This window comes from Leopardus geoffroyi, chromosome B4 (assembly GCF_018350155.1).
Source record: "Leopardus geoffroyi isolate Oge1 chromosome B4, O.geoffroyi_Oge1_pat1.0, whole genome shotgun sequence".
NCBI lineage: Eukaryota > Metazoa > Chordata > Mammalia > Carnivora > Felidae > Leopardus > Leopardus geoffroyi.
In genome coordinates, this window is record NC_059341.1 from 139,385,725 (window position 1) to 139,405,478 (window position 19,754).

A 19,754-nucleotide genomic window follows, 5' to 3' on the forward strand; every position below is an offset into this window, starting at 1 on the left:
CAGTGTGGGTCTTTCCCCAGGTGGGCTGTGGGGAGAGTGGGCGGGGGAGGGGGGAGACAAGAACATAACCAACGACAATGCAAACAGTCGGTCACAGTGATGGAGGCAGGAGGTGGTAGGCGCCGGGTAGGGGACTGCTGGGCCCTCCGGCAGGTGGGAGGCCGGGGTTGTTTCTGGACAGGCTGGTCAAGGGGTGCTTCGTGGAGCTGGGGGCTTTGGAGCTGGGCCGTGCAGGCCTGGTGGAGTGGGAGGAAGGAAGGTTATGTTGTTAGCTCCCTTACTCCGGAGTCATGTCGTTTCCCGTTCTGCAGGTAGGAAACTGAGTCACAGAGAGGGACAGGCTCCTGCTAGGAGCTCACCTGAACGCTTGCCTCTGACCCTGGCCCACAGGGGCTGCCTCCGCAGGTCGAGAATGCTGGGGTGGACGAAAAAGGGACCCTGAATCTTGCCCCAGGGAGTGCTCCAGGGACCCAGGGTCCCTGGAGGAATGGATAGGAGTTTCCCAGACAGAGGGGAGGCTCCCAGCCCAATCTCCTATAGCCATGTCCTGGTCAGACCCGGATGGGGAGCTGATAGGGGTACCCCCAACCTGGAGTAAGGGCTTGGGGTTCTGAGGGTTATTCTCTACCTGTCCATGGAGCACTGTACTGTGAGCTTGACAGCTTTGGGTCCTGGGGCGCAGGTCGGGGCAGGTTTCTCCCGGGGGAGGGGCGTGTCCCAGACCCAGGGGCAGGAGCGCTTTGAGTGGGACCCCTCTCCTGCTGCCCTGCCCCGTTGTGTGGTGTGAGTGTGCAGGTGGCGGCGGGGCTCCCTTCAATGACAAAGCCGAGATTCGGAGAAGCTGGGGGCCAGCCCAGAGGCCCAGATTCTGAGTCTGGATAGCACCCCTGGGCATAGGGGGGGCCCCTGCGAGGTGTTGGCAGTCTAGAAGGAGTGCGTGTGCACCCCCACACCGTGGGGTTTCCCGATGGGAGGCGGGTCGCGACTGGCAGCAGTCACCATCTCAGAACCACCGGCGGGCCCCGCGAGTCCCCTGGCTGTCCCGCGCGCGGGCCTCGGGCAGGTGACAGCAGCGTGCGTGCCCGTGCGTGGCTGTACCCGAGGCTTCCGCCGTGACGGAAGCGCGGGAGCGCGTGGCCGCGGCCGAGATTGGCGGGCCTCGGTACGGAAGAGCCGCTGCGCGTGCGCGCGGGCGCAGGTGGCGGGCGCGCACGTGGGCCACCCAAACAAAGGTGGCAACGCGTGATCGAGCTCGCGCACGCGCGCGCGCGGACCCCCCGGGACAGGCGCATCCCCGTGGGCCCCGGAGCGGGCCGCGCCGGGTGGGGCGGGGTAGCGCACTGGGCGGGGCCGGGCGCGGGGCGGGGCGGCGTACGGGGCGGGGCGCGGGGCGGGGCGGCGGCTGCGCAGGCCAGGCCGGGGGCGCGCAGACTCCGCGCAGCGGGACGCGAGCGCGCGACCTGGCGCCGCCGCCGCCGCCGCTGCCGCCGCCGCTGCCGCCGCCGCCTCCGCGCTCGTGGCCGGGACCCGCGGGGCCGCCTCCTCCGGGCTCCCCGGCGCCGCTGGGCTCCCGGGCGGGCGGCAGGTGCAGCGCGGCCGGGCGGCTGGCGAGGGGGGCGCCGCGCAGCGGGTGAATGAGAGTTGGCCCCGATCTCCGCGCAGGGTAAGCGGCGCGCGCGCGGACGCCCACACGGACCTCGCGGACACACAGACACGCTCCGGGCACGGGCCGGCCGAGACGCGACCCGGCCCGCTCGGCCACGCTCATCCCCGCGCCCGGGGCCGGCGCCCCTGCGGGAAGGGCCCCGCGCGGACGCGCCCCGCACACACGCCCCCAGGTCCCGCGCGGCTCCGGAGCGCGCGTCACGGCCACCCCCCTCCCCCCGCCCCCTGCGCGCGCCCCGCGGCTCCCGGCCGGCCTGGGAGAGGAGGACGTCTAGGGGGCGCGGGGCCCCGGGCTGGGGTGCTGCTGGTCGCCGGGTCGGGGGTCGCTGAGGCCAAGTGGGGACAGGGAGGTCGTCCTCCGACCCACTCCCTGGGCGCACAGGGGAGGAGGTGGGAGCCCTCGACCCCGGCGGTCCGTACGACCCCAGAAACGACCCCACCAAAAAGTTGTGGCCACTCGCCCCCTCCCTACGCCCCTCTTTCTGCCCTGTTTACTCTCCCTTTGTTTGTGACTTCTAGCTAGTGGGGCTCTGCTGGGACCCAGGGCCGCCTGCAGGCCAGGAGGTGGAGTGTAGTGTGGTGGCCCCCAGCCTGGGGTCCCCACCGCTCAGAACTGGGCCAGCACCCCTGTCCAGGCCTACAACTGGGGAGGAAGGAGAGCCAGAGACGGGTGGGCCGGCGCACCTGCCCCTGACAGTGGATCTGTGGTGGGAGGAGCAGCAGGCCCCACAGGCTTGGAGACCTCAGTGGAACCCCCCCCCCCCACCCCTCCAAGCCATGTTCATCTCGGGCCTGCTGCCAGCCCCAAATTTCCAGAGGCAGGGAAAATTCAGCTCTGGGGAGATCTTTTGCGGGATGGGGTTCTCTTCTTGCCTTCCTTGTGCAGGTTGGGGAGGAAATACAGAGTTCTGAGCCTCTCCCACACGCAAAATTTGAGGCTTGCTGAGTCTCATCCCCCATAGTGGCCCAGCTCTGGAGGTTGTTTTAAGTCTGGGCCTGGCGGGATGGAAAGGGACAGGGCTACGTGGTAGTTAACAGAGGACTTTGGAGTCTTTCCATGGTGCACCTGCTCCATGACCTTGGGCAAGAAGGCTTTGAGCCTCCCCGTGCCTCAGTTTCCCCCCCCCCCCACCAGTAAAGGGAGAGGGGGGCTGGGAAGAGGATTAGATGAGGTGATGCAGGCCTCTCACTGGCCAGGCACACCCAGGGCAGAGATCAGGACACCCGGGTGAGGCTGGCAGTGCCCTCTGCCCCCAAGCAGCCACAGCTTCTCTGACTGTCCCGCTTGTCTCCCGGACCCGTTCGAGGACGCGCTGTCCGGCTGAGTGAGTGTGTTCGAGCTGTTGGCCCTGCCTCGTGCTGGGTGGAAGCACATCCCACGGCTGTCACCTGGGACACCTCAGATCCGGGAGCTAGGTAAACCTGGTCCTCCTTCCTGCTGCACACCTGGAAAGCCACCTGCCAGGTCTAGGGAGGGGGCCTGGCCTGGCTGGCCTTCTCCCTGCCGTGGCCGTGGTGTTGATCTTTCTGTAGTACTTTGTGGCCATTGGGCAGGGGCCTTGAACCTCCACAGCCTGGACGGTGCTGGACTCCTGGCGGGGGCAGGGGATGCCAGCCTGTTCCCAGGGATGGGAGAGGTAGGGGTCTTCAGGGCCTTAGGATGGGGGCCCCCACCTCCTCGGCCCTTCTTCCCTCTCAGCTGCCCTGGCTGGTAGGGTGTGGCTGTCCCAGTGGTGCGGCCTGGGGACGAGCAGGGTCTGTCCTTGGGAATGTCTGTCTGCTTGCACTCGAGAAAGGCATTTCCCGGAAACTGATTGGGGAAAGTTTCAAAGTCGTGGTCAGTTTGCTGTGGCCCTGGGCAGCCCAGTTACTCTGTGTCTTCTACAGAGGCGGGCGGGGAACCCCTCAGGGAGGAAGAACCAGGTGGTCTCTCTCGAGACCGGCGGGCTGCAAGGCCCCCCTCCTCGCCCGCCTCTTATCGGTCAAGTCCAGCCAGGAGTGGGTGTCAGGAGACCGGCGGTTGCCAGCTCTGTGTGACCTCCGCTTTCCCTGCCCTCCCTAGGCCTCACCTTCACCAACTAGAACCGAGGAAGAGAATCAGGCCCGTTTTTCCTGAATCACCATTTTTGCTGTCCAACAGAACAGAATAGAATACTAGCTCAGGCACAATGAGACAAAGTGCTATCAGATCCCAGCGAGCCCCGTTGCCAGGGGAGGCTCGAGCCTGCAGCCCATCTTCTCGGTAACGGCGACGTTACAGATGTGACAGACGCCAGCACCGAACCCAGGCCGGTCTTGACGGGATCCGTGTAATCGGAGAACAGAGGGCTCCCTTGATGTGTCCACGGTGTGACCCCTGTTAGTGTTGTGCCATCGGGGACCCCGTCACCTCGTGGGCCCTGGTGGACCTCTTCCAGCTCTCTACAAATTCTGGTCTGGGTGTTTCCCTCTGGAAGCTCGAGCTGCACCAGCTGTGTGCGGGCATGGGGTTTCCATCCTGGAGCCGTATGCCTCCAGCCAGCTGCTCCTTTCTGGGGTGCTGGTAGGCTTCCCCTCACGTGGGGGCCTGGCCCCTCGCCTCTGGTATTTGGCCCTCTTCGTGTCGGAGGCGGGGGCTCCTGCCTAGTGGCCGTGCTGGGGACCTGAGTGTTCCGGGAGCACCTGTTAGGGCAGAGTGGCCCGGTTACTCCTTCTCTGAGTTTCTGCCTCCTCCCCTTGCGGGCGGCTGCTACATGTTGTCGGGAGGACAGGAGACCATTTTTGTGTGCGCTTGCTGCCCTGGGGGAGCTCTGACGGCCTCGGGGGATGTGGTGGAGCGTCCCCGTGCCTGAAGAATTTGAAAATGAATCGGGGGAGATGAGACGTGGGCCGTGGAAGTGAGTAGTGGGAGGAATACAGATGTACTTGCTGGGGAAGCAGCTTCTGTTTGCTCAGCACAGACAGGGGTGTCGGTGGGAAGCCGCTCGATGAGGATTTGTCCACTCACATGGGGCTTGAGGGAAGGCCTTTGGGGTGGGGAGCTGAAAGCCTGTTTGCAGGGTCTTTGGGATTGCAGCGGGTTCAGATCTTTTCTCCTTGGCTTTTCGGTGGCATAGCAGTGGGGACTCTCACTGGGTCTCCATCCGGGGCAGAATCTAGCAGATACCCCACGTAGAGAGGGTAAGAGTTCAAGTCGTCAACAGTTAGGTGTGGCTGGTGGACGTGGGAGGAGGCCTGGGTCCCTGAAGGTGATGGTCGTTTAATTTTTTTTTCTTAATGTTTATTTATTTATTTATATATTTTTTCAACGTTTATTTTTGGGACAGAGAGAGACAGAGCATGAACGGGGGAGGGGCAGAGAGAGAGGGAGACACAGAATCGGAAACAGGCTCCAGGCTCTGAGCCATCAGCCCAGAGCCCGACGCGGGGCTCGAACTCCCAGACCGCGAGATCGTGACCTGGCTGAAGTCGGACGCTTAACCGACTGCGCCACCCAGGCGCCCCAGTGTTTATTTATTTTTTGAGGGGGGTGGGTAGAGAGAGGGAGACACGGAATCCGAAGCAGCTCCAGGCTCCGAGCTGTCAGCACAGAGACCGGTGCGGGGCTCAAACTCACAAACCGCAAGATCATGACCTGAGCCAAAGTGGACGATTAACCGACTGAGCCACCCAGGCGCCCCAGGTGGTGGTCGTTTAGTGGCTGGTTTGTTTAAGGCCCAGCCTAGCCCAGCCCCGGGTTCGGAGCCGGCTGCCGAGGAAGAAATGTAATCGGTTAACTTGAGAACTCAAAGGCAGGTTGCTCTGACTTCTGTTACAAACAGAGGTGGGGGAAGAAAATGAGGGTTTCCCTAATTAGAGAAAACCATGTTCTTTTGGCCTTTAGTGTCTGCGTGTGGCCTGCGGGGAGGGGTGGGTGGAGACTTTGGGCCCATAATTCTCCACTAATGACAGTCGCCATCTGAGGGCTATTGTTGAGATTGCTGGGCGTTTGAGTTGTAACTGGGTTGTGATTATGTTTAAGCCCTGTGATCAAAGTCCCCTGTGGTACAGCCAGAAGACAGGAAGCACTGGCCTATGAAAAAAACAAAAACCAAAAACCATTAGTAACAGTCCTAGAAATCACTCCGTTGTGCCAGACATTGGCCCAGGTGTTCTCGCCACGTCGTGCCTTGAGAGAAACTAAGGCACGGAGAGGCGGCGGGGCTGGCCTGAGACCCCATTTAGTTAGGTAGTGGAGGGCGGATGGGAGTTTGAGTTGTTTGGCCCCTAAGGCCGTGCTCTTTTGGGGGTTCGTGAGAGACATGTGAGCAGCACGTTTAGCATCAGGGTAGGAAGTCTCTGCTCTCAGACATGTGCCAATAGCAAGAGCGTCCCCAGCCCCAGGCCTGACAGCCTTCTGGGCGCTTTATATGATTGACATTTGTCACAGCCTCTCTGAGGTGCAGGCCACGAGCTGGTGAGTGGCAGAGCCACGTTTGAACCGGTGGTCTCTGTTCCTAACCTACAGCAGGGGGGTTCGGTAGAGAAAAGTTGTGATTCTGCCGTTGTGTGTTCTCGAGCAAGGTGCCTAACCTCCCTGGGCCTCAGCTAGGTCACCTGTAAACGAGGGTGTTGGTGTAGAATATAGAAGCCGGGGGTGGGGGGTTTGAGAGCACACAGGAAGGCCCGGCCAGCTTCTCCACAGAGGAGGGGGGAGCGGTGGGGGTGGGCAGGTGCTCCCCATCTCCGGCACTGGCTGGTGTTGTGCAGCACTCAGACCGGATCTGGGGGGAAAGGTACGTGACACGGGATGGGAGCCGTGTCGCCTCTCTCTCAAGTGGGGCGTGCTCAGAAACTGTAAAGCCCTGTGCTCGGTTCCTGCTCCTTCGGGATGAGGGGCAGGGAAGGGCAGGCGTACCCAGAACTCCTGTATGCCCCCAAACCCCGGTTGAGCTGTGGGTGAGAGAAACCAGATGTGTTGGGCACCGTCCAGGGTCCCGGCGGTTGTGGGGGGAACAGCTCACCCTCTCTCGGGGTCGGGTTCCCCCTGATCCGTGGAAGGGGCCCTGCTTCTAGCCCGTCCCCCTGTGGGCAGGGGCTTGGGGCTGTCTGGGGTGAGCACGTGGCTTGAGGAGGCAGGAGCCCCTCCCTGGTCCTGCCAGTATGGCGTGCAGGTGGGGGGCACTTCTGCGCCCGCCCTGGGACCGAGAGGCATGCAGCCCCCGTTCCGACCCACCCGCCCTCTCGGCCCCCTTCTGCCCATGCTGCCTGCAGGGCTGCTCCAGGGTGGCTGAGCCCTGCATCTGACACATCCCTGCTCCCTTCCCCTGGCCACAGAGGCCTCTGATCACTTAGCAGGCCTCACTGCATCCCTCCCGACTCTGTTCTTCCCTCCTCCTGTTGGGTCTGTGAGCTTGGAGAAACGAGTGGGTGGATGGATATGCTCCCCACGGTGAGCCCCGGGCTTGGGCGCCTCGCTCGGCCCTGGGGGGCTGAGGGGGCTCCACGCACAAGGAGCTTCAGTCCTGGGAGCCTGGCTGGGGGAGGCGGGGCTGGGCAGGCGGAGAGGCGTCTGTTTTTGAAACGTCTTTACTGAGGTGCAATTTGCGTATCTTACAGGTGCGCCATTCACCGAGGTTTTGCATGTTCACAACATTGCACCGCCACCACCGCAAGTCAAATTTCCGAGCGTTTCTGTCACCCGGGGATCCTCCCGGGTCCCTTAGCAGCTAGTCACTGCTCACCCCCGGCCCCCACCGGGGGTCTGCTCATCTTAGTACGCTGCATTTCCGTCTGCGTGGCATCATGTACTGTGGATCACTCTTCTGAAGCGTGGCCCCGAGCGGCCCCCGGCCCCCTTTCTCAGAACCTCAGGGGGCTCAGCTCGCCTCACCAGGCACCAGGGGTCTGAGCTCGCAGCCGCCCCCCTGGGTGCTGTGGCTGTCTGAGAACGTTTCGAGCTCACCCACTGTGTACCGGGACCTTGAGCCAGTAGCATCCCTGCCTTCTCCAGGAAGCCTTCCTGGCTTTCCCCTTCCCGCGGGGTTAGGACCTCATGGGCCCCCGTGCTAGTCACCCTGTGTGTGCTTGCCTGTTTACCCACCTGCCTCCTGAGCTGCCGGGAGGACAGGGGCCCTGCCTTCCATCATTCTCTGGGGACGGCGTCTGGGAGTGAGTGCTTACAGGTGGGGGGTTGTGTGGCCGTGGGTCCGTGAGGCTCTCTCCCTGACATCCCCACCGTTTCTGCTCCTTGATGATTATGGTAGGGTCACTTGGCTTTGAAACTTCACTGCTCGTGTCCTCTGGAGCGTCTCAAGGGCAGGGCCTGGTCAGGCTGCGGGTGTCAGGGTGCCCTGCCGAGTGACACCGAGTGACCCATCCCGCCCTGGGCGGCATGTTGGTGGTGGTGGTTTTAATGGACCGTGTTTTGAAAGGTAGTTTTAGGTACACAGAAGAATTGCGGAGATAACGCAGAGATTTCCACATAGTCCTGTCTACGGCTTCTCTTGTCGTTAATGTTAGTTGGTGTGAAAACGTTGTTAGAATTAATGAACCAACGTTGACATGTTATTAACTAAAATCTGCAGTTTACTCAGCCTTAGTTTTTACCCCAAATCTTTTTTCTGTCTCAGGATCCCATCCAGGATATTGTGTAAATTCGTTTTCATGTCTCTTGAGGCCCGTCCAGCCTGGGAGGGTTTCTCAGTTTTTCTTGTTTTTGATGATCCTGAAGCCTTGAGAAATATTAGGAATACTGTAGGATCCCTCTACATTGGAATGTGTTTAGACAGTTGGAATTTGGGTGTTTTGGACTGGGGTCCCAGTTTGGGAGGAAGCCCACAGGTGAAGGGCCCTCCTCGTCCTGCCCCATCAGGGCGCCTGCCGTCGGCCTGACTGATCCCCGAGGTTTCCGCCTCGGTCACCTGGCTGAGGCTCCCCCACCCCCACCCCTGTCCACGCTGCCCTCTGGGGGGAGCCTGTGTGTGTGGCCCTCTTGGAGGGAGGGGTTCAGCCCCAGCTGCTCCAGGACCGAGTATCTGCTGGGGGAGACTTGTCTCCAAACCCCATTCACTAATTTATTCGGTCTTTTTTTTTTTTAATTAAAAAACTTTAAAAAATTTGTATTTATTTGGAGAGAGAGAGAGAGACAGAGAGAGGAGAGACAGAATCCCAAGCAGGCTCCAGACTGTTGCCCCATGCGGGGCTCGAACTCACGAACTGTGAGATCATTATGATGACCTGAGCTGAAATCGAGAGTCAGATGCGCCTCCGACGGAGCCCCCCCAGGTGTCCCTTGTTCATCAGGGACTCAGGCCTGATTTTAGGTTTCGAGTTTCGTCCTTTGTTGGGGAGCCTGCTCCAGCTTCGGCCCCACCCAGAGGGGTGCGAGCTCGTCCTCCCTCTCTGGCACACCCGCCCCGCCCCAGCCCTGCGGTCCGCGGGGTCTCCAAGGAGCCGGGTTCCATGCACAGGAGAGGGGGGTTAGGGCGCGGGGGCGGGTGCTGGTGCACTTGTTGCCGTGGGATCGTCGGTCCGCACACTGGAGATCCTCTAACTCTGGATGTGCCCAGGACCCCAACGACTTCGGCGAGTAACCATCTGTGTCCCTGTTAAGTGAAATGTGAGCTCATCCTGCTGATACAGTCCCCTCGGAACCACGTGGGTCCTTCTGGCCTCCTCCCCTCGCTGATCAAGACCTTTCCATCCCGCGGTGGGAACCGGGCTCCCCCACTTTGCCATCCATTTCCTTAATTGGCCCATTCCAGTCGGCGTGCAGAGCGGGACCAGGATGGCTATCCCGGGCCGTGGGAGGCAGCTCTGTGGGCCTGGATGCAGCCTGCGCGTCCGGCTGCTTCTCCGCGGGGCCGTTGGCGTGCCGTCAGAACTCAGGCTGCAGGGGGCTCGCGGCGCATCTCTAAGAAGGCCCGTGGCCTGCAGGGAGGTGGGGAGAGGGGAGCTGGGGCCTCCGGCTGCGCCTGGTCAGCCCGCCCCGCGGGTGCAGGGCACACAGACTCGGCATCCCTTTGCAATCTGGAAGCGGGGCTCTGCACACAGCCCAGAGGTCTGGCTCCAGCAGCATGAGGAGGAAGGCTGCAGGGGACCCCGTGCAGCTCTTAGGCTGAGATCCCGGTGGGGCCTGGCTCCTCCCCACGTCTGAACTCACACCTGAGCAGGGGCGGCCCTCGCAAGGGCGCCCCTGAGCAGCAGGGCCCCGAGGGCAGTTTCCTTTCTGGAAAGGAGAGACGTGAGGCTCCGCATTGGCTTCCGTTTCCACGGAGGGTCTGTCTGCACACGTGCGTGCGGGTCTCTTTGGCGGGGAGGAAGGCTCCCGGGAGGAGGAGGAGGAGGAGGTCTGGGCAGGGGGTGGTGCCCTGGAGCGGGGTGCCTGCACGCCCTCTGTGGGGCCAGGCGCCCGGCTCCCAGCGCTCAGTGGGCCCGAGCGCGGCCCCGGGTGGGGGAGTTTCCGAAGAGGGCAGCGGCCGGTGGAGCAGGCTCGGACGAAGGCTGGCACGGTGGCTGTCCTCGAGAGAAAACGGGGCAGGACAGCAGGAAGGACACGGTGAGTAGGGCAGCGAGGGTGACTGTCGCTTGGTGCCCCCACATCCGCAGCGTCCCTGTGCTCTTTCCCACGCAGGCTGTTGGGGGCCTCAGAGGAGCCAGTCTTGTTTTCTCGCTCTTGGGAGAGCTCCCGCCGGGGACCTGGGGGGGCTCGGGCCACCTGCCCAGCCCACAGCGTGGTGCCTGTGCTGCGTGCCCCGCCCGTGCCTTCTCACCTGCCCGAGAAGGACCTGCTCTGTGCCCGGGAGCGAGGCCGCTGCCTCCAGGAGCACGTGGCGGGAGGGACGAGCGAGGTGGGGGCCGCGGGACAGCAGCCCACCCCGCCTGGGGGTCAGGAGGACCCCTGGCGGGGTGAGAAGGGGCCACAGGAGCCCATTTGGAGGGACACAGGGGATTTAGGCCGAGGAGGAGTGAGGAGGGGCTGTAGGCCGGGCTAGGCCTCCAGCCAGCATTCTGCCCTCCCCTGGGCCTGCTCTGGTGGGGGCCTGTGGGGGCAGCTTACCAAAGGTCAGCTCCGTGCCAGGCTCCTGGAGATCCAGCCGGCACGTGCCCCCATCTGCTGGGGCCGGGCCATGTCGGGGGTGCTGTGGGATGTGCGGCCAGCTGCCTGGGCCTCCCATCTGGGCCTGCTCAAAGCTCCTGTCTCCCTGCTGTGGTGTGGGGGCTCCAGTCTCCCCTGGTCCCCTGGGGGGCATCTCAGGAGGCTGGTGGAACTGGCCAGGGGCTCACTGAGTGGGGGCTCTGTGGGGCTGGGGGGGGGGTGCTCTTGTGCCCGAGCGGCTCTTCCTGGGAGTGAGGCTCCTGGGGCCTGATGTGGGGCCGGCGTGCCGTGGTCCCGCTGCCTGTGTCTTCCTGCTGGCCTGGCTCCCCCGCTGGGGTCCCCCTCCCAGATCCTTGCTGTGCCACACCTGTATCCCTGCTTCTTTCTGGGTTGACGTTCGTGGGTCTGCTGGGTCCCGTGTGACAGGCACAATCAGCTCTGCTCTGGGGGTGATCCCGGCCCAGCCTCTGGTCCAAACCTTTATTATCACAAGACTCAGAGTCTCACTCTTAGAAGCACCAGGCTCACCAGCCACCTGCAGGGTTCCCACAAAACCCACACCCCGACGGGGATGCCCTGTGGCAGCGAGGTGCGTGGATGATCTCACAAACCCTGCGTCCAGGAAGCAGAAGTGTGAGGGTCACATGTGGGGGCGGGGTGGAGGGGTGCCCAGCTGTCCCGAGGGGCATCGCCGCCTGGTGCCGGCGGGTTGAGGCTGAGCCGTGCGCCCCTTCCAGGCCCCTGTGGGCGTGTCGTGGGGGCCCTCTGCTGGCGTCAGCACCCAGGTCGGGTGTCTGGGAGCTGCAGCCCCTTTCTCGTTCCATCCAGAGAGGAAGGTCGGAGTCCCTGCTGGACAGGAGGACAACGCGCGTCTTTCCCCGGCGGTGTGCCCGATGGGCGACCAGGGTGTCATATTGGCGGAGCGTAGAGCAGGCACGCTGGGCGCACCCTGGGTCAGAACGAAGAGAGAGCCTCTGTTCAACAGCCCGTGCTTGAGAATGCAGGGAGGAGTGTGAATCATGTCGCGAGCATTCCACGAGGAAGTTTAAGCAAGCGTAAGCATCTGAGTGTGTGCGTGCAGGCGCGTGCGAGACGGAGGTGGTGTGCGAGCTGGTGTGGAGGAGGAGGGTAGCGGTAAGGACCCAGAGGTGCTGGACCAGAAGGCAGAAGCAAAGGAGAGAGATTTCCTGGTCCTCAGAGCAGGGCCCGGCCCGCCAAACACTGGAGGCTGTGGATAACGTGACTTTGCTACTGCTGAGCTGGGTGGAGAGGAAGTGAGATGTGACTCAACCAGCAGAAAGCCCTGGGCATCCAGGCTGGGCGGAGCTGCTGGCCGCCGGCGGGATTGTAGTGAGGACTGGAGGGGAAGGCGAGGCAGGAGGGGCCGTCCGTGTCCCTGCTGGGAGAGCCTAGAGGCAAGGGGTCCGTGGTGGTCAGGGGGGGCCCGGCAGGTGTCGGCGGCAGATGGGCACCACCGCGGGGGTGTGCCCGGGGAGATCAGCCCCAGCAACCCCCAGCCGCTGCCAGACCGGGAGGGAGGCCCAGGAAGCCTCATGACTGCCTGGCATGATGGCGGGGGAGTCTGATGGCGGGGGGAGCACGAGGTGCCGCTGGGCATCTCCCCGGTGGTGCTGGGAAGGCACAGTGTCGAGAAGGGACGTGGTGGGGCTCCTGGATGTGGAGGTCGGCTAGCGTTTGTGAGAGGCGGGCCCGCCTGGTTCTTGGGAAGCGGGGATTCATGCTTCTGTCTGCGGGCTGGGCCAGAAAAGGGGAGACGTGGCCTCTCGCCAGCCAGTTTCTCTGCTTTGAAAAGCCCCACGCCTGATCTTCCACAGCTCGTAGCCACCTGCCGTGTTCCGGGAGTGGGCACTCTTCAGATGCTCCCGTGGCGGGGAGGTGGGTGGCTGCAGTTCTTGAAACGGCCCCTTCCTCTCCCCAGGGTCCTTCGTCAGGCTCCCGAGCCCCACACCACTGTCACACAGGCTGGGCTTTGCGCGTCCTGAGAGGAGGGGACAGACTGGGCAGAGCCTAGCTGTGGCCCAGGCCTGGCTGGTGCTAAAGCCTTTCCTCTGCCCGGGTCACAGCTTCGCTAGGAGGCGTGGGGCTGGTGACTGAGCCTCTCCTCCAGAGCAGAGCTCCTGCTGACCCAGGGCAGGGACCGCAGGTGGGCCACATGCTGGGTGGGGGCTGGGCACATAGCAGGAGGTTTTTCCAGCCTCGCTGGTGCTCCAGAGGAATCCTTCCGGAGCTGCAGCCCTGGTCCCGGGGTCCTTGACCCTCTGGCAGAGTTGCTGCCATCTTTGGGGAGGCCCCGGAGCCTCCTGGGGGAGGGAGTCTTGGATGCCGGGGTCCCCACCTCACGTGGCCCATGCGTGGACAGCATGCTGTCCTGCTGGTCTGGTGGGGGGGCAGGGCACCCCAGGAGAGGGTGAGTGGGTGGGTGACACCCCCCACAACAAACCTGGCTGTGGCCTCATGGTCCCCACTCTGCAGATGAGTAAGTGGGGTTGGAAAGGTCGTGGTAAGTGGCTGCCCCCGGGACCCGTGCCCTTGGCTGTGTCCCAACTGCCACACCTTTTGGGCCCATTTAGGTGTTTTACAGGGTTGAAGTTGTCCTATTTGTTACCCACTGCGGGCCTCAGGGGGACCCTAAACTCTGCTTTCGGGGTGACCTGCCCTCTTCATGTGTGTGTGTGCCGAGGGCCCCCCTGGCTCTGCACGGACCTCCCCAACCCTGTCGGGAATGCCGGGGTGTCAGATTCTTCCCTGTTGCCTGACCCTCCATCAGAGGACGTGGGTCTCCCCCACTGGACCGTGAGCTCCTCGAGGGGGGGGCTCGGGCTCGGGCTCGGGCTCGGGCCATCTTTGCAGGTGCCTGCCGCACCTGGCCAGCGAGCGCTGGGAGGCCAGGGGCCCGACCATGATGCTCCCTGCCCTGCCCTTGCTGTCTCACTCGGAGCCAGCGGGGCGGGATCTGCTGGAGGGTGCTGTCTGGGGTCTGGCTCGGTCTCGCTCTGCCCTCTGGAGGCTGAGCCAGCCCAGGGGGCGGTGCCTGGAGCGGAGGCCTGGGGGGGCGGAGCGGGGCGGGGCCAGGGAGGCCTCGCTAATCTGGGCCGTCCCTGCCCCTGGAGCCTGTGTCACTGCTTCTGAGAGGGGCGGGAGCTTTGCTGGGGGTGGGGCAGGAACCCTAAAGAACGGGAGGACGGGCACTTGGAGCAGGAAGGCTCGCACAGAAATGCCGCCCGATGGTGGTAACGGGGACTCTGGAGCTTGCCGCGGGGGCCCAGGTCTCACACCCGTGGTCTCCTTCGCTAATGGCCCCATTTGAGAGCTGGAGGGGCCGGCACAGAGAGGTGAGGTGGCTCAGGAAAGATCACACAGCCAGAGAGATGCGAGGCTGGGTGATTACAGAGGCCATTGTCACCCAGGGCCTTGGCACGTCTGCATCAGCCTTGGTGGCCTGAACAGGCCTCTGGGTTCCTCCCAGAGGCAGGAAGGGCAGGGTCTGGAGCGTGACCCATGCAGCCCCGGGTCCAGCCCTTTGTGTCTGCTCTGCGTCCCCCTGGAGCTGCAGGACCCCTTGCCTTCTGGCAGAGAGCCGAGGAGGTGCTGGAGGTGTGTGGGGGCCCCGTCCGAGAAGGTGGCGCTCCTGGGGCCGGGGCGCCGTAGTTCTGTGTGTGTGTGGCCTAGGCGGGGGGTTGCCGCCCGTATGCCTGGTCGGTGGGTGTCTTCGGGCTGCTCCTCCTGAGGGGCCTGGGGTGGGGGTGGGGTGCGGCTTGGCAGGGGGAGTGGAGGGAAGAAACCCAGGGCTTAGAACCAAGTGCGGGCCAGGCGCACAGGAGAAAGGCCGTGGCCGGGCAGGGATGGGCCTGAGAGGTTGGTAGGGAGAGCCCACGGTGTCTGTCCCAGCACAGCCGAGGATCCGGGGTCTCGTTTAGAGAAGCAGCTGGAGAAGGCAGGGGCCCCAGAACGGACAGGCCCCGAGGCAGGTCACTGTGTCCTCCCTCTTCCCAGCGTGTGGCTGTAGAATCCCTCTTTGTCCTACGTGTCTGATCCCAGACCTAAAACGCATTAACCTTACTGGTGTGCCAGAAAGTGGACTGTGAGTTTACTAACTCTCACCAAATCTGAGTGCGGCCTGTGCTGCCAGAGTCGTTGCTGGTGTCCCAGCTTACACACCCCAGAAAGGTCTGTGTCCTGTCCCTACTCCCCCCCCCCCCCCCCCCCCCGGCACTCTACATTTAGCCGTGGCCACAGAGGGACAGGAACTGTCAGGTGTCATTGGCACATTGGGACCTTGCCCATAAGTGCGGGCCCCCCCCGGGGGGCAGGGACCATATCCCTCATCCAAGAGTCCCCACCACTGGGCTGAGGGCATTTTGGCGTGCTTGTGGAGGTGATGCCTGCCCACCTGAGTCCCCCCCACCCCCGCCGGACCCTTGACCTGGGGCGTGAGGCCACCTCCCCGTCCTCCTGCCAGCAGACTTAGTTGACAGATGAGCTTCCTTTTAAGTTAGGCAAGAGTGTATTTTCTCAATAGTTGGCTGCTTAATTGTGCGATTGCTGGGTGAGTCGCCGGCCCTGAGTCGTAGCAAGAAAGGTCAGCCGTGGCCTCGCTTAGAGCGAACACGGTCATTCACAACCGGGTTCACGTTCTCTCCGGGATCTTTTTACCATTCCGATTGGGAACCACGTCGGTTACACCTGCAGGAGCCCCGAATTCGGAGCGGGATTTCCATCTTGAGCGTCACTGACTCGTGTGCCTTCCGTCTGTGGGGACCAGCCTGTGGCCCGTTCCCCTGCGCGTAGAGGCTGGCCCTGCTGTGTCCCAAACATGCTGGGGAAAAAAAGAGCCTGTTATGACCCATTTATAAAGTATTTCAGAATCACCTACATGAATATTCTGTCCTAAATTCTGTGTAATTAGGAGAGAGAAACCCTACTCCGTGATTATTTTCGAGCACCAGAATAACCTAGATGAGAAATCTCTCCATGTAGGTTTTCTCAAAAGAAGCCATTTTAACAAAAAACATAAAAGGAGTTGATTTTATCTACACTGTTGTCTCAAAGGCTTGGAAGTAGCGTGTCTCCTTAAGGAACCTGCAAGTCTTGCTGACGGTTATGTGGTTTGCAGAGCCTTTCACTTGCCAACAGCGAAAGGTAACCTTCCGGAAGTGTTTACAGAATCCTCGTGAATCCTGGCTGGTGAGCCATGGCCGGCTTCCCTCCTGCCCAGCTTCCCCCCCACCCCCCTCGAACAGGCCCTTCTGGCTGTGAGGTGCTGGGGCGGGTGAGGTTGGATGAGGCGGGGAATTTGCCGCTCTTGTCCATTTAGGGAATGTTCCTTGAGTGCCTCTCACGGGGGGCTCCCCTGCCGCTTGCAGAACGCAGCTTGGGGGCCGCGTGGAGCACCCTTTGCTGGGGAGGCAGGTGTGGGGCTGAGTTTCTGGGGTAGCGTGTATGGGGCTGGGGGAGACCTTTAGGAAGGGAGACTTGTGGGCCGGATCTTCTTCTCTTTTCGGGGCCCCAGGCTCACAGACCTGGAGGAGTCCTGGCCCTTGGAGCCGCCCGCAGCAGTCACGCAGGACCCTCTTGTCTGTTCACTCAGTTATTTCCAACGTGAGAGGTGCCCTCGAGCTCGCCAGCAAAGCAGGAGCGGGGACGGACCTTGATGATAACCCCCGAGTAACCAGGTTCTCCCAGCGGGAGATCAGCTCCCGGGTTGCCCGTTTCCTGGGGGAGGCCTTTCTTGGGCCCGCACCACACTGTCTTGTGTCGGTAGGGCCGGACATCTGCCCGGGGGCGTCCCTCCTCCCTGACCCTCTTCTTGTGGCTGAACCTTGAAGGTAGAAGTGGTCTGGGCAGAGCGGGGGCTGGGGAGGCGACACCTGAGGAGCATTCGAGGCCGGGGCAGGTATGAAAGCACACAGGTGTGAGGGACAGGGTGTGCTCAGGACGGGTGGGGCACAGGGGAGAGGCCAGAGGTGGCCAGAGGAGAGCTGGGGTGAGGGAGGTGGGGGAGTGAGGAGCCTCTGGTGGTGGTGGGGTAAGCCCCGCTGACGGCAGGTGTTTCCAGAAGTTTCAGGTGTGGGAACGGCCTGGGATGGGAGAGGGGCCCCTGAGGCTGGGGCCACCCTGCGGTGAAGGGGAGGATCGGAGCTCCGGCGACCCTGGGGGTGTCCTGGGGCCGGGAAGGGGCCCCCATGAGGCGAAGCATTGAGGGATGGGGGTTGTGAGCCCCTCCCTGCGTGTGGCCGGCAGACCAGGCCCAGAAGAACCTGCCCTGCAGCCGAGAGGCGTGACCAGGCTGTTGGCAGGCTCCTGGGAAGTGAGGGGGCAGAGGGGCACCAAGTGGGGAGACCCTGCCTTTGGGCTCAATGCCTCGGGTTTCCAAAACAACCCTGGAGGTGACGTGGGGGGAACTGGCCTTCAGGACAGGGTTTTCTCGTGGTTGCCTTGGAGAGTGGTGCCTCTTCCGAGCTCGGTGTCCTGGGCTGTGAACCTGCCTTTATCAAGGGGTTTCCCTACCCTTGGGACCCTTGTCTTATAGCCCCGGGGTAGGTACTGGCTGTGCCCCTGACATCAGAGTCGTGAAGGTGGTGGGGTCCCCGCGTGGAGGACCTGGAGAGGAAAACAGGCTCCCGTCAGGCAGCTCAGCCCCTGGCCAGGGTTGGCCGCCCTGTCCTGCATTGACCCCCACCCCCCCATACCCACACCCCTGCCCAGACCGCCCCGGCGGCTGCCCCCCTCAAGCCATCAGGAATCATCGAGGGTCCCCTGCACCTTTCGAGGGGCCGAGATTGGAGAGCACGGAGAACCCTCGAGCCGCACGGAGGTGGGGACTGTGGCTAGTGTCCACAGCCAGCGGGCGAGCCGGCCCCTCCAGCTCTCCTGTCCTTACATCTGGCGTTCCTTCTCCCTCTGTCCCCATGGTGGGCTCTCCCAAGGAGCTGGAAAGGACCGAGCCCGGTCTGGGCCTCGCAGTGGGTCGGCATGAGCCTGCGGTCCTGCAGAGAGGGCCCAGCCACCCCCGCGTTCTCCGTGCTTGGAATGCGGACCCAGTGCAGCAGGTGGATGGACTTTATCCAAAGGCAGTTGGTGGAGGCTCTGGAGGTGCAGCCCTCCGGGGAGGAGGTCAGGGGTCACGTACCTGCAGGTTCCCCCCTGCTGCTTCTTCCTGAACTGTCTGGGGGGACGTGGAGCGGGGACCCAGGCTGGGAGTCTGACCGGTTAAATGGCCCGGTCGAGCCCGGGGCTCTCCGTTTCTGTCGGTGTGAGTGTGCTGGGGACGAGTGACCCTGGCCGGCCTTTCCGGTAGGGTCAGCTGTGTCACAGCAGAGGGACTCTGACCGCCTTCTGTGTGGGTGGAGCCGGGCCTCCCAGGCTCGGCCGAGCGGTGAGTGAGGTGGGGGCTGCCGACGGCCCTTCTCTTCCCAGTGAACCAGTTGACCGGATCTTGTTTCCTTTTGTGACCTGGGGGTCAGGCCCGAGCAGGCGGCCTTCCGTTGCTCCCTTGAGCCTTTCCCACTGTCCCTGAGGGAGGCTGCGGGATCGTGTCAGCTGCTGTCCCCCGGGCAGGATGGGAAACCACCCTCCTGGGCCGTGCCAACCCGTCAGTCCGGATCGGCCAGGTCTCCGAGGAGCCTGCCGCTCTCGGTGAGGCCTGCCCTCCCCTGGGAATCCACTGCCAGACCTTTGGACCCTGGTCGGGACGGGGGCTCTCCGTCGGGATCGCGGAGCTTGGTGCCGGAAGCTGGACCGGGGCGGCCCTGTGGCTGTGCCACGTGGGCACGGGCGGCGCGGGTCCTGGCGGAAGGACCTTTGCAGAGCCAGGCTGTGGCGGGAGCCCCACGGCGGGTGGGGACGAGGTGATGCGGTGAGCGGGGCCTCCCCTGGACCTGAGGGGCTCTGCCGAGTGGCGTCTCTCGCGTTTGCTGCGACCTGCCCGCAGCGTCGTAACGAGGACGGAAGCCAGTGCGGTGCAGGTTCCTGTTTGAGGGCAAGTTCGCGTGGAATGTGGGTTTCTGCCTGTTCTCTGCTCGCACGGGCTGCCTCTCAGGTGCGAAGGCGGCCTGTTCCGATCAGCTGCGTTTTTCTGGTTCAGGGTTTGGCAGTAGACCCTTCTTCTGGGTTGAACTTTGGCGAGAATTCTAGCCAGAAGTTGGGGTGTCTTCTGCTCCGGTAAGCCGAGGCCAGGGCTGTGGCTGTGGAGGGGCCGGAGGGGTCCTCTCGCTCCTCAGCTGTTGCTGCCCGGGTATTCCAGTCACGGAAGGTGCTGGACATCCTCAGGCCCGCATCCTGACGGGACCCTTTAAGTGGCTCCCCCCGACCTCAAGAGATGAAATGCTGGTTACTGGTCTGATTTGCAGGTGCTGGATTCTGGCTGCCCGGGGAGGCCCGGGTCGCTGGGGTCTGGTCGGCCGTGCGGTGGGGCCCCCTGGGGTAGGAGCCCCTGTGGTCCGATGGGGACGTGAGGGAATGGTGCATCTGTGACTTCCTCTGAGGGCAGGCGAGGCCGATGTGGGACAGAGGAGCTGCAGGGCGCAGGCCCTTATCAGCTGTGCCGGAACTGAAGAGAAGCAGGGTGGGGGGGGAGGGGGCACAGGGGTGAGTGGGGGAAGGTGAGCGCCACAGGGTGGGCCTGGTGGGTGGGCCAGGGTTCCGGCACCTGCTATGCTGCCCCCAGAGCCCCGAGGAGGCAGGGCCATCAGGCAGGAAGGGGGTCTCCGGGAGGGGGCTGTCACAGAGGGAGTGTGGGGACAAAGCCGGCCGAGATGTGGGGTCCGGGGTTGGGACGGCACGAGATTTGGGGAGAAGCCCCCGCACAGGACACGTTGGCGTTTGGAAGCTGTGTCCACAGATGGGGGCTGGACATTCGTGCTCGGGAGCGCCCTGGACCCGGTGGCGGGGCCTGGGTGTTAGTGGTCGCGTTACTGATTCTGCAGCCTGGGGATGCGATGGCTTTTCAGACTTTGAGCCGTTTTCCTCATCGTTGTGCTTTCGGATATTGATTCCCCCCCACCGCCACCTC

General features: G+C 63.3%; 1 protein-coding gene across 5 annotated transcripts in view; it reads left to right on the forward strand.

The window, feature by feature from the left end:
* The first annotated feature begins 1,468 nt into the window (after positions 1 to 1,468).
* GRAMD4 (GRAM domain containing 4) overlaps positions 1,469 to 19,754 on the forward strand; it is a 74,826-nt gene continuing 56,540 nt past the window's right edge. The window contains exon 1 of one of the 5 annotated variants that reach the window (XM_045464518.1): positions 1,469 to 1,663. In XM_045464518.1, the coding sequence (XP_045320474.1) occupies positions 1,635 to 1,663 (29 nt within the window). In that variant the 5' untranslated portion in view covers positions 1,469 to 1,634. Of the gene's footprint in view, positions 1,664 to 2,992; positions 3,082 to 13,928; positions 14,077 to 14,119; positions 14,339 to 18,574; positions 18,600 to 19,754 lie in introns of those variants that run through there. The other 4 variants (XM_045464521.1, XM_045464520.1, XM_045464525.1 and 1 more) reach the window with 4 other exon arrangements.